The sequence below is a fragment of the Rhamphochromis longiceps genome, linkage group LG16, assembly GCF_057381845.1.
Source record: "Rhamphochromis longiceps isolate RC_006_pf linkage group LG16, R_longiceps_female_GT1.1, whole genome shotgun sequence".
Classification (NCBI taxonomy): Eukaryota; Metazoa; Chordata; class Actinopteri; order Cichliformes; family Cichlidae; genus Rhamphochromis; species Rhamphochromis longiceps.
Window position 1 is genome coordinate 16,807,789 of NC_140572.1, and position 13,248 is coordinate 16,821,036.

General features: G+C 42.4%; 1 protein-coding gene across 1 annotated transcript in view; it reads right to left on the bottom strand.

The window, feature by feature from the left end:
- dachd (dachshund d) overlaps positions 1 to 13,248 on the bottom strand; it is a 93,745-nt gene that overhangs the window by 20,364 nt on the left and 60,133 nt on the right. Inside the window, exons 4-6 of the mRNA XM_085384686.1 lie at positions 5,314 to 5,487; positions 5,034 to 5,177; positions 4,739 to 4,870 (exon numbers count right to left, since the gene is read on the bottom strand). Of these exons, the coding sequence (XP_085240812.1) occupies positions 4,739 to 4,870; positions 5,034 to 5,177; positions 5,314 to 5,487 (450 nt within the window). The remainder of the gene's footprint in view (positions 1 to 4,738; positions 4,871 to 5,033; positions 5,178 to 5,313; positions 5,488 to 13,248) is intronic.

Below are 13,248 nucleotides of genomic sequence, written 5' to 3' on the forward strand. Positions count from 1 at the left end.
GTTCAAACAACAGCAAAAAAAAGCCCTACCATCTGGTTGCGCTGCACTTGGTGACACAACTTTGGGAAGTGTCTGTTTTATACGACAACAAACAGCCTTTGTCCTTCATCACCAGAGATGACATGAAAAAGATGAGGCACGTTCATAGGATGTGAGTGCTGAGGCATTATAGGGGCTGTCTCTGAGGCGTCTGACTGTTTAAATAGTCTCCATATGAGCCGGGGCACTGCATCCGTCCTCTGCAGCCAACCTGCTCCCCTTCTTAGAGTGCATTGCAAGAGATTAATTTAATGCTCTGCCAGGATCATAAAGATCAAACAAGTGGAGAGATATCATTAAACCATTGGAATGTTATCTCATTTATCTAAACAAACTGATGCGATGAACGGCCTAATTAAAAAGCTCGCCATAAACAAAGCTTCGGATGGGGAGGCCTCTCCCCTCTTTAACAATGGAACACATTTATTTTATTAATCCAATGCATCGTGTATCATATCATTACAGTTCAATATATCTATCATTAATTTTATTCCCTTCACTTAAAGCTTTTATTGGAATTACTTTGGTTATTAGTTGGTTCTAATGTATTGGTTACCTCTGTATTTGGCTGCTACAATCTCTCTTATCTCGCTGCATAAACCTGTGCATGTTATTCAAATTGCCTCATTTATTATGATAGCTTCCTCATGTAAATTGTGCTGACTGCTCGCCCTTGCACAGTCCTCATTAGACTAATGAAAACCTTCAAACGAAAAAACTAAACAACCTGCCAAATAAAGGTCTGGGGTTATTATGAAAATTACAACTGTGGGAGCCGGGAGAAGCTCTCTTCATTAATTCATGCTCAGCAAATTGGTAACTAATTTAGTTGCACTCCTCTGCATTAATGGGTTATTTTATAAAAATGTTTTCCACAGCCCGAGACCTCTGGTGCACACACTGAAGAGCTCAGAATCCTAATCAAGTCCAGTGACATATTAGGAATTGACAATCTCAAAGATAATACAGCGTGTGTTTGCTAGTAGATGTGCGCGGGTCAACTAGTTAGAACTGCCGCGGATTGCTCGGTCATTTGCTTTCTCCTCTAATATTGTGAAGAAATTAGAGTCATTTGTGTTGATTATCTGAGTGTGGAGGAGGCACTTCAGCTGAGAAGGAAGATTTCTGCTGCCGAGGAAACATTCAGTTGATTTATGTGTGCGGATCCTCGGTTAAACCCTCGTTCTTTGTTTGCGTTACCCCGTTAGTGCAAATCTCTCCTTGTTTCACATACGAACACGCACGCACACACACACACACACATATGCTCGCACACGTGCAGTTAGACGGTCTGTGACCCATAAATTCAGCTCATGATCCTGCTAATTATTACTATTCACTGCTTCACACCCTGTGAGTGAAGGTCTAACACTGATCTTCACGTCAGCCTAGCCAACAGGGAACATACAGCCGAATGATTTCCATAGTGGTTTTATTATCATTATCAACCTCACCCCACCCTGCATCACCCAGCACAGCTCCGCTAAAACCAACAGAGAATACTGAAATCTATTATTTGCTTCATTTTGTATTTAATCTGCCATGCTTAGTAGATTTCTATCTGCTTCTTTTCTCATTTTCCTCTTCTTCATAATTCTCATCAACAACATCGTAATGAATTTATAAAAGCAATTAATAGCGTAAAGGCTAATCGGCTAATTCTGCATTTTATTTTGGTAGGAAAGATTAAAAACAATTGATATGAGTGGCAACAAATATCATATCTAAAAATAAATAATTAAATAAAATAACTGAGATGCAAAATCTGTGTGGAAATCAGACCTAGCTGACATTTAGTTGCACTATTAAATGTTTTTGTAGTTAATTAAGAGAACTCCAGGGGTGTTATTAAATCGCAGCATGTGCATTACAGGGGGCTGATATGATGTTGCAAATGTAAAACGTCCAAAGCCAGGTAAAGACACTTTCAAAGAGATCCAACAAGCAAAACACATGTGTGCAGTTAACTTATTTCTATGTGCCTGTGCAACAATGCGCACTAAACAGAGACATGAAGCCATAGAAGCAGCAGCACAGTCTGACATCATGACAAATGAAGGGCAGGATCAATCTTTAAATTAAAGGTTTAACATTTCTCAATTTTATTGCCAATATTCAAGGACTCAAATGGACTTTTAGGGCCCTTTTCATAAAGCTCTAGAAATATAACACTTTTCTTTTGATAATGGCATGCAGACTTTTCCCTTGTGGATTGTAAGTTTCTTTAGAAATCTGTGCAACGATGACAGTTGTAATGCTGGCAAATGTTGCTGCTGGTACAAAAAGTAAATCTGAGTTTATGAAACTTTTTGCTGCTCTTGACAAATTACACAAACTAGTGTATGACCTATTTAAAACAGGCATATGCAGCAGAGTGAGCAGAGTGACTTCAGTCATTCATGTCAGGGGGAAAAGGTTTGGTCAGCAAAATACTGTACACACCTGATCTGCAACAGTTCCGCAAGTCTGGTCTCAAACTGCTATGCAGATATATGATATAGCCTTGAAAGACTTAACTTTACTTTTCACAGTTGTGTATGCATGTCACAGCATTAAATTACTGCTAAGATGAGCAATGCAAGTACTGATTTTATAAAAGGACAGCTCTAATGATGCATTCACTCAATGCAAAATACCCAACATTAGCCTGATTGTGCAACAAGAGCTTGATTTTTATTAATGGCTTTATTTTGCATACTTTACCTACGCTGATAAAATGCACATCCCAAGCATTCCAAAAACAACCCAACATCGTGTGGAATTAAGCTTTCATACAGATTGAGTTTTGAGCTGCAGTGAGAGAATGAGCTCCGCCTGCAGCTCACTAAAGATGCCATAGCTAGAAGGAGGCCTTCTGGATAGGTTTCCTATTGAAACGTCAGTGCAAATCCTCAACTGCTTGTTTAAGGGGGAGTAGGTTGCGGTCACTGCGGTTGCCACATTTTGAGAGATTGCTGTGGAGTAAAGTTTGTCAGCCCTCAGGGGTTCCCTAATGGCCTTGGGCCCAATGCCCATTGCCTGTCTCGCCTGTTCTCCAGCTGCCTGTCTGACTGCTGTAAAACTTTAACAGAAAATAACTTTTACTCAAAATGTGAGGAGCGCTCATCCCAACGACTTAAAAGTCCACACGGCGCTGCCTCGACCTCCACAATTACCTGCCAAGTGTGAAGAGAATCTGATGAACAGTTGATGAAAAATGCAAAGAACCAAAAGCCGCACAACACACACATACAGAGATTTCTCCATTTATTAGTGAGACTAGTGAATGGTCTGTTTAATAAGAGTGTTAATGAAGCCCATCCACAGAGAATCTCTTCACTTTTTGTTGACACTGTTTCATAGAAATTAGTTGCATCTCAGTAAATAGGAATGGATGGAGCTAAAGGGAAGGTAATTTTGCCTAGAAGACGCTGGCATTATATTATAATTAAGTATTGCGTATATATTGTATGTATGTATGAATGTATGATTTGAATGTTCTCCTACTGGATGAGTGGACTGATCTTGGTGAAACTTTGGATAAACATTGTCTAGCCCACTGTGAGTCCCATATATGTAAGTATGTGCATGTATGTAGTTTGCTAGTTCTTCTAATGTATGCTGATATCAGACTTGAAGATTTACAGGTCCACACTAACTTGATGGCACCTTTAAATATTATCAGTAAACATTGCTTAATTTTGCTGGCTGTTCATGCAAATTTCTTCAGACTTATCACTGCAATTCCTTCAGTCCCCAGTAATGCATCTGCATTGTGTGAAGTAAATTTTAAAAAAATGTCTGTCAGGAAGTTTGAAAAACACACTGAAATACCCGAGATTGTGGCCATTCAAACTGTAACTGTTCAGCTTTCTCGAGAATTTAAATTACATAATTGAGAAACTGAAAAATATGTAAAAAAAAAAAAAACCCCAACAAACAACAAATAACATAAGAATTTTGTGTTTCTACTTACTTTATGTGCTCTTGACTCATTTCAACTATACTACTTTTACTGTCATTTGTGGACACACTATAGTTTCTCTTCTCTCGTCTGATCTGTTTCCTCAGATATGGGCATGTTTCACTAGCTCTAAGTTCCCTCCCCTACCTCCAAAACATTCTGTCAGGCTAGAAGAAACACTGATAACGAAAAACTAGATAGCCAAGATATCCCTCATCTAAACAACACTTGCTCAGATGCCTGGACTGAAGCCCTTCAAGTCTAAAGTATATTAGAAAAACAGTTGTTCAGACACTTATAGAGCATGTAGTTGTAGACTAACATTCTCCCAAAAAATCTTTCTAACAAGAAATCTTAGAATGAGAGGCAGAGCCTTCAGCTCTCAGGCCCCTCTCCTGTTGAACCATCTCTCAAGCTCCTGGTGGACTAGTTTGCTGCACTCACCTCTTTTCACTCCTCCCCTGTTTATACGTCACTACTGCACTACTGTACGACTATAGTGTGTGTTTGGTCTTGTCTCCCATGGTCATGGCAGATGGCTTCCCCTCCCTGATCCTAATTCTGCTGGAGCTCTCTTCCTGTTAAAAGGGAGGTTTTCCTTCCCACTGTTGCTAAGTGCCTCTCATAGGGGGATTGTCTGATTGCTGGGGTTGTCCTTTTAATTGTGTACAATATAAAGTGCCTTGAAGCAACTGTTGTTATGAATCGGCAGTACATACATAGAACTGAACAGAACGGGGCTGAGACTTGACTCACCTTTATCAGCGTGCATCCTCTTTGCTTCATGGCTCATGTCATGGGCCAGGTCTCCCTCTTTAGGTCCCGGTGCGATGTTGGGTGACAGGCCAAGCAAGGCTTGGTTCATGGAGAGACCATTGTGGTGTGCGGCTGCATAAAAAAATCAGCAAAAAAAAACAAACCATTATTAGCTAGACAGGAGCTTAAACCTTCCATCTGTACAATCTGTAAAGCCCTTTAGAGGTTTTTTTTTTCTTTATTTTTTCTTTATTTGTGTTAATAAATGTGCTGTGAAGCAATATATAATACGTACGTATCCTGTCTGAGGAGCTTTCTGTGTGGGCTGGGGAGCTGGACACACTGCTGCTGCGGTGGGACGATGGGTGACTACCTGGCCTCCTGTGGTCTTCTAAGGAAGGAGCAGGGGAGGGACTGTCCGGCAAACGTTCCTGCAACCCCAACAGCCACAAAACCACACATGCAAAATAAATATCCAGCGCAGGCTCGAGTGTTATGCCACGAGAAAGAGGGAACTGTGTTTACAGCAGCCAGCTGTTATTATGACATTGCTTGCTTTCTCTTTTAAAAATTTACCTTTATAACAGAGGTGACCATTCTGGAGGGCAGACTTTGGCCCTGTGCTGCGGCGGCCATATTTGCAATGGTGCTGAGGTGGTTCATCTGGCTCATCGCCATAGTGACAGAGGCTGGGGGCAGGCTGACTGGGATCAGAGGGTGTGGCATCATCATGAAGGGGAGTTCCAGGCCTGAGACACAGGAAGAGGTCGTTGGTTACTCAATGATGCATATTATGAGTGAGCTACCCACAGGGGAAACTTGGCTGAAAACTCAGAACCTGCTGGTGTTAATTCAGCAATCAGTAATTCCCACCACTGAGATCCCCTTTAAAATTGGTGTCCAATAACACTAAAGCTTTACAGAGCCAAGCGCCAGGAAAAGAAAGGAATAATTCAGATTAATCACGTCTCGGGTATCTTTCCATGTTAACACAATACACATAAATGTTTTACAGCACGTGTTAATAATAGATACTACTGCAATAATAATAAAGAAAATGGGGACGATAACTATACACACAGTCATTCAAAGACCAAAGTTTACACTGCAATAAATATGCATCAATTATTCTATGATGAATAAAAAGGGGCAAATTATGGAAATTCTCTCAATATTTACATATAAAAAAATATCTCGGTAAAAACAAGGGCAATCTTGAAAGTCATTACCCAAATGACTAGTTAAACGCGCTAATGACAAACAAGTAGCGCTAGGCTACAGTACGGCAATGACTTTAGGCTAATTATAGCCGCCGACAGTGCAGACCAAGAGACAAAGAGAAGAAGAGAATGAGACAAAAAAAAAAGAGTAGGTCGCATTCAGCTCACCCAATAATGTGATTTTCAGGGTTTTTTTCTCTATACGAACACACAAATTATTCCATTACAACATCAGAGATATCTTACAAATGTTCTAAATTATTCAATTGCTGTCTGGCAGTAGACGCCTAATTGGGGAAATTGAAGACATTAGCAGCGAGAAAATGTAAAGAAAGTCTAATAAAGATACTGCGGGTGGGGTGCGGTGGAGGGGGGGTTGTAGCTAGTCAAATAGTGGCCCTGAACTGCACTTCTGAATGGCTTAATGAAAACAAGCCAACTTTCAAAGGACATGAGCACAGACAGAGGGTCAAAGCTAGGTGTCTGTATCCCCCTCCCCTCCCCAGCCGTGGCACCCCCCTCCTTCCCCCCGCCTGTGCTCTACAGGGACTTTGAACTGGCAGGATCAAAAGTGACTGGGAACAGTTTGGTCTCATTCCTCCGCCACTCAGATGCTTTTCCTCAAATGCTTTAAAGAAAACCTCATAGACACTATTGGATCTGATCGATCCTCTCTGTAGATTTTTTTTAACTCCTTTTTTTTCTGTCTTTCTTGGCAGCCCGGTTCAAGGTAAAAAAGAAAAAAAAGAAAGCTGTGTAGAGAAAAAGGAGGGGAAGAAAAAAAGATAGCACACTACAGAAAGCTATCCACAAAACAACTCCACTCTTCTTTTTTTGACAAAACATCAGTAGCCAAAGGGCAAGGAGATCTGCATGGCGAAGCCTCTAAAGAGAAGGACACTGGTTGAAAATGAAAGGACATGAGAAGTACTCCTCTCTGTCATTCCCCTCCTTCCAAAAGAAGCATTGATTTCCATAAGAAAGGTGGCATGCAGTTTCTCAGTGGCAAGTATTCCCAAACAATATAAAGCAGGGGAGATTAAAGAAAGGCGGAAGCCAAGCAGCACCTTGTATCAGCGCCTCTGCTGAAGCTCAGACTGAATCAATTACCACTCAGCAGGCTAAGCTCAATTAAAAAACACCACAGAGGGCCTGATTGCGGGGGTACTTACTGTAGGACAACATGGAGAGGTCTAGGCTACCTATCAGCCTTTCAAGGCCACTCAAGGGCCAGAGTGAAGAGACTTATTCTGCCTTTGAGGTGTCTCTATTACGCCCATTCAATCAAACGCAGCTACACACACATAAAGGTAGATTTTCACCATATCAATAAAGTATGAAAAAGAGGTGAAAAGTCACTTAAAACAACGCAGGTCTGCGCTTTGTTAGTAACATACCGCCACTTATCTCCCTGTCATATCTTTCTCTTGATGGCATGTGAATTTCATTGATGTGTCTCCACCTGACTGACAGGCTGGCGCGAAAACACAGGACCTCTGTTTGCTCTAAGGGGGTATTAGTCTCGCTTTCAGTGCCCGTCCAGCCCCTTTCTTGTCACCCCATCCTAAAGCGATGTTTCTCCCATAAAGACCCATTCAGGCCACTGTAGGGGAATGTGCCACGGGCCAACAAGGGTGCACCAAATCCTTTTATTTATGGCTGAAAGGAGCCAGGTGAGGAGGATATGCATTTATTCAAGGAATCTGGCATTTTCACAAGACAGAGTGTTTTCATCGCATTCATATGCAATTTCTTCTCATTTTCTTGATTTTTATTCTCATTTAAATGAAAGGACTATGAATAATTGCAACAACTTTTTTTACGTAGGTAACAATAAACAGAGATTTTTGCTTCTTTTTTTGTCCTTTTCAAAAACCAGAATGAAGAGACTCATTAATCGCTGTGATATTGTGAAGATATTCCAGTGGGCAAACTGTTAGAAACATATTTGTCAGTTTTCTGTTTATCTCTGAAATAGAAGTTCAGACCTGATGAGAGGTGAATTCCCACAAGCCCCCCTCCCAACCACCACCTCTCTCTTTCCTGAAGGGCAGACAATGCATTTGGAGTAATTTACCTGAAGTAAGCCTGAGGGACTTGCAAAGGTGAACTCCTATTTACCATCATTAAAACTACAAATCACTTAATACCAATATAAACAGCTCAGCTATTATGTCGTGCAGTGCTTGGGAGTTCACGCATGGATAAGCAAAGATCTGAATCGCGGAGGATGAATTGAATGAATTAAAACAGCCCTTGGTAGCAACATGATTAAAAACCTGTTACATCAGAATCAAACCTCACGGCTAATGGCAGGTTTGTTACTTATTAAAAAAAAAGATTTGAAGAAAAGTGGGAAAAAATGGATTGATTGACTGTTGAACGATTTAAAAAAAATGATTAAAACGCCAGCAGTGATTTATTTTGGTGATTTGTGCCGCAGTTAATCCTCATCGACACATAACTTCAGCCTTTTTGGCCATCTAACCCTACGGAGAAAAATAAGAGGAGAGGAGCTAAGCCATTGTCATTGAAAATGGGATGAGAAAGCAGCCGGGCCCCTTACCCTTAACTCTGTTGTGGACAGATTTCCCCTGACAAAAATTAAACTAGCTCCTACTTGGCACTTTATTATCTCTTCAACTGAATGATTTATTGTTTGTGGAGCGAAAGAACCAAAGAGAGGGGGAAGATTACATTTCCAGCCAAAGCTCAGGCCTGATCTCGTTTTTTACTCCCTCTGTCCAGGAAAAAAGCTCCCGACAAACAATAATGTCAGCTGTAATTGATCGGAGGTCGCTGGCTGGGCCTGCAGTAAAAGCGCACTATTTAAGCGACAATCGGCCCCGCGCTCTTCAGACGCTGGCTAATGAAGCTGTCTGTCTGGGCTATTTACCTTCTCTTAAATGGAAGGGGAGAGATGTACTGTAAGAGACAGGGCTGGAGAGGATCTGCCTCTCACTCCCGTGAAATAGGACCTGCACATGCCTCAGGAATGTATAATTGGTTGGCGCAGCCAAAGCTGGGGATCCGGTGCTAATTAAATGACTTGTTTAAAGCCTATCTGTCTTTGTTTGGGAGGCTCTGGGCTTCAGAACAATGCATTGTAAATGCTGTTGTCAAACAAACATTCCTGGTTATCCTTTGATTTGAATTGAACAAGACAAAGGGCTGATTTGCTCACTGCTAAGCCTTTGGTTTTCATGGTGTTGAGATATTTTTTCCTTCCCTCTTCTGATCTGTCAAACTGAACAGGGCCATTCCAGTCAAAGCTGCTAAATGGACTGACTCAGTGCACAATCCATATGCAGCTCGCCGCCGCAAAAACAATCTCCGTTTTCCCTCTTAATTGCGCTTGTAAAAATGCCCCCATGTTGTGTATGCATTTCTCCGACAAAGGTAAAGACGGTGGCGCGCACAAGGAGAGTCTTTGTTGTGGTCGTATCAAGGATTTGCACACTGGTCCCAAAAGGAAATGAATGGCTCATGAAAAAGTGTCTGTCACGCGGCGAGACATTTAGAGGTCTCCATAGCACTAATCAGCTAGTCGTCTTTACTATAACTGTTAATCTCCCTTTTTAAAAAAGGGGGGGAAAAGGAAGTCCTGCCACGGAGGAGGTGGACCGGGGGGGTGTGTGTATGCATCAGATCAAACATAAGACACGGCCTCCATAAATAAGTCGTCTAGAATTGTGGTGCCACTTTAGACTACACAAGTGCATGCTTCCATGTGCTTGCTAGTCCCACATTCATATACACACAGGCAAACAAGAAAACACACACACACAGATGGCAGGTTCAGTCAAGGCTGGTGAGTCCTGTTTCTCATTAAAATGGGGGGAGAGGGGAAGGTTTCGAGCTTTGATGTAGCCACCCACAGCCCTTCAGTGTCATTGAATGAAACTTTGAAGCTTTTTGTGTTTACGTAGTTAATGCTGATAATAAAGCAAACATCTTGTGTTTGTTAAATACCTGCTGTCCACTCACGTATGCCTACACACACGCACGCACACTGCAAACGGGGACATAAAACGAATACATCTTGCAGCAACAAAGAGAGGTAAACATGAAAACACACGGCCGCACGCTCAGACAATGATGCAGTATGGATAATTGTGTAAAGTTACGCGCCGGCGCAAAGCCAGCCGAACATATAAACACATGCGGGAAAGAAAAATGCTTTACATTCCAAGAGCTGTAACGATTGGATGAATAACAAGCTATTAACGCATCAGCAGACAAAATACGCTCAACGTGCCAAGGCAAAGACGCGCAACTGAGGTGGGCATAGACTTTTTGATGAACTAAATCACGAAATGTAACAAAAAAAAAAGAAAGAAAACATGATAAGAAAACATTTCTGCTTTCATGAGGTAACATAATTGCTTTCCAAACCCAAACCGCTGGAGTGTAACATGTGGTAGAAATTATCAAGGAGACAGACAGAGGTGTTTGTCCATTAAGCGCATAAAAATCTAAGGCAGGCAACTTTTATAGGATAATTTAAATCCTCGGCTCTAATAGTGCGCATTCCTTATGAAAATTGGAAGATCAATCATCTCCGTGACAGATCTGTTGTGGAAGAAGTTCTCGCTATCTTTTAGGTGGTGGTGGTGGGGGGTGCTGAACACGTTTCGCCACCGCCCCACCTGTGCTAACCCCCCCCCCCCCCCCCCCCCCCTTCCCATTTTAGCTGTCTATTTGTCTCTTTGCTGAAAATGTTAACGAACAGGGCAATAATCAAGCCATATGCTTGCATGTGGCAAATCTCATTACAGTAAATGACCTTTACCAACCAATGCCAACATCCTTGTGCTTGATAACACAGAGCGTGCGGGGCGGGCGACACAATGGTGGGTTTTAGTTTACGCAGTCATGCGCGGAAGTATGTGTGTGTGTGTGCAGTTGGCCAAGACAGCCAGGCCTTCAGGACACATTAGGACACGGGAGGCATTGACTAATTTGGGTCGGAACCAGGCTCACTTCACATTTGCCACACGTCACTCCGAGGATCGCCGCGGAATCGGCGCAGGAGCTCCGACGCTGGATCACTCACAATAAGCGGTGGCACGGAAAGTGCTGCGAGCAGAAGAGGAGAGGCGAAGGAAAGGAGAGATATTACTAGCAGCTGTTACTACTGCGGCTGCAATATATTCAAGCCCAATCAATAAAGCTCCTACAGACAGTGACACCCAAGCAGACAGAGGAATCATTTTCATCTGATACTTAGCAAAGGCTCCCCCTTTTAAAAAGATTGCTTTCAGTCAATGACAACCAGTTGTCATTTGACTAAGGCTCCTGAAATGAAATATATTGACGAGTGTTATCAATCACGACCCACTCTGCCATCATATCAATTTAGCCGGGATGGGGGTTGAGGGGTGGATGGTGGTGGTGGTAGGGAGGGATCGGTTTGCATGTGGTCATCGGATCATCTGTTTTAATTACAAAATTAGCATCACTACCTCCTGCGCTCTCACTTCCTCCATGACAAGCACCTCTCGAGAGAGAAAATCAGTAACGCTCAACCGTTGTCAGCGCGAGGTTTCCTTGAAATGCAGTTCAGTGTGGACTTTAACTGAGGCAGAGGACAACATGTTAAAATATACATAGATATATATTTGTTTGATTATTTGTCTGGAGATTCTAAATATCATTTATCAAGAAACGCCTTCCTTTGTTTGTTCACCCTCCGAAGGGCGTGCTGATTGTGAAATTCCTTTACGTTGTTTGAACTTGCTCACGCGCTCCGTCTTTATCTTGGTCCCAGAGGAGAGGCTTTGTGATGGTGAAGATGTCTGGGCTCAGGAAGGCTGATAGCTCTATTTGGATGAGGGTTCCCATATCATAATTGAGAGAAGAAGAAGAAGAAAAAGGGGGGAAAAAAGTGCTTTTGCGGAACACGACCAACTTTCTTTTCTGTCACGAAACGCTTTTTGAATCCTTCCCGGGCAATGCTACATTTTTACAGTGCAATCACAGTTAAAAGAGAACGCCATTTCGCTGTTGTCATCACCGCGCTGCCATTACTGTTATTGTGTACACACAGTAATATCATTACTCTATGCTAATGTTTCCTCTTAGACATAATCACGGGGAAATGAGAGCGCATGATATCCAGCCTCTAACGCTGCGCCATCTTAACTGTGCATGTGAAAACGGCTCCGCATCCGACGCAATCACACACCACGTATATTTCACATTGCTCCGACCTGCGAAAGCTCATCATCACCGAAAGGTTGAATGTCATTTATTACACGTATCACATTTACAGCAAGTGACATTGTCTTTTCAAATTGTGTTGATCTCTTCACTTTCAAAGGTCAGCCCCTTCCCTGGCTAAATTCAACCTGACAGAGAATAGTGAGGAGGGGACAGCCGAACACATGCATCACCCCGGCATCAAAGCGCTCCAAATTAATCTATCCAATTAATGAGGAATGAGGCCTAATGTTGATGAGGGATGACAACTCGACTGGTCAGTTGTTTTTTTATAGCTCTGCTCCTGCTATTGTGAGCTAACCGCAAGAGACAATCAAACAAATATTTCCATGACGGTTTGTCGAGTGCCGCCGCCTCTTCCTCTCCGTAGCGCCGCAACTCCGCTGCCACTCAAAGATGATAGAACTTGATATGGATCATTACGGAAATAATGTTTAATCAATTCCCCCTGTTATTGTAATCTATTTCTGCCGTTGTCTGCGTTTGTGTGTTTTGTAGCTACATCGGTGCGCCTCACAATTTCCCAATCATGCATATTCAAGTGTTACGCTGATGCTTAACAGCCGACGCAACCGGAATTAGAACGAGGACATTAGACTTCATTAAAAAGAGAAATGATTATCAGGTTTATCTTTTGAAATGTCTATTAAAATGTGTGTGTCGTTCTTCACTTATCTGTCACCTGGCTCCCATGAGCCTGGCAGCCTAATAGAGAGATGGTGAGGGCCAAAGCCCAAGAGAGCGACGGAGACCCATCAAGCTCTTCACTCAGACTGGAAGGCTGCCTGTCTGCTCTGCCACCCTCTGTCTCGCTCACTTACCACCACTAGCCCCCGTTTGCCCAACGCTGGCAGGTCAAAGAAATCCTGTTTTGTCTGGAGAAGGACCCTTGATATAAGAAGATGGGGAGAAAACCCAAATAAAATGTTGAATTGCATAAATTAGTCAAGACAATAACCTGCCGCTGTAAAAAGAGGTGTTATGATATGTTCGTGAAATGAATTCCATTCAGCCTATGGCTACAATCTAGTCTCTCCAAAGAGCTTTGGCTGACAAAGGCTCCCACAA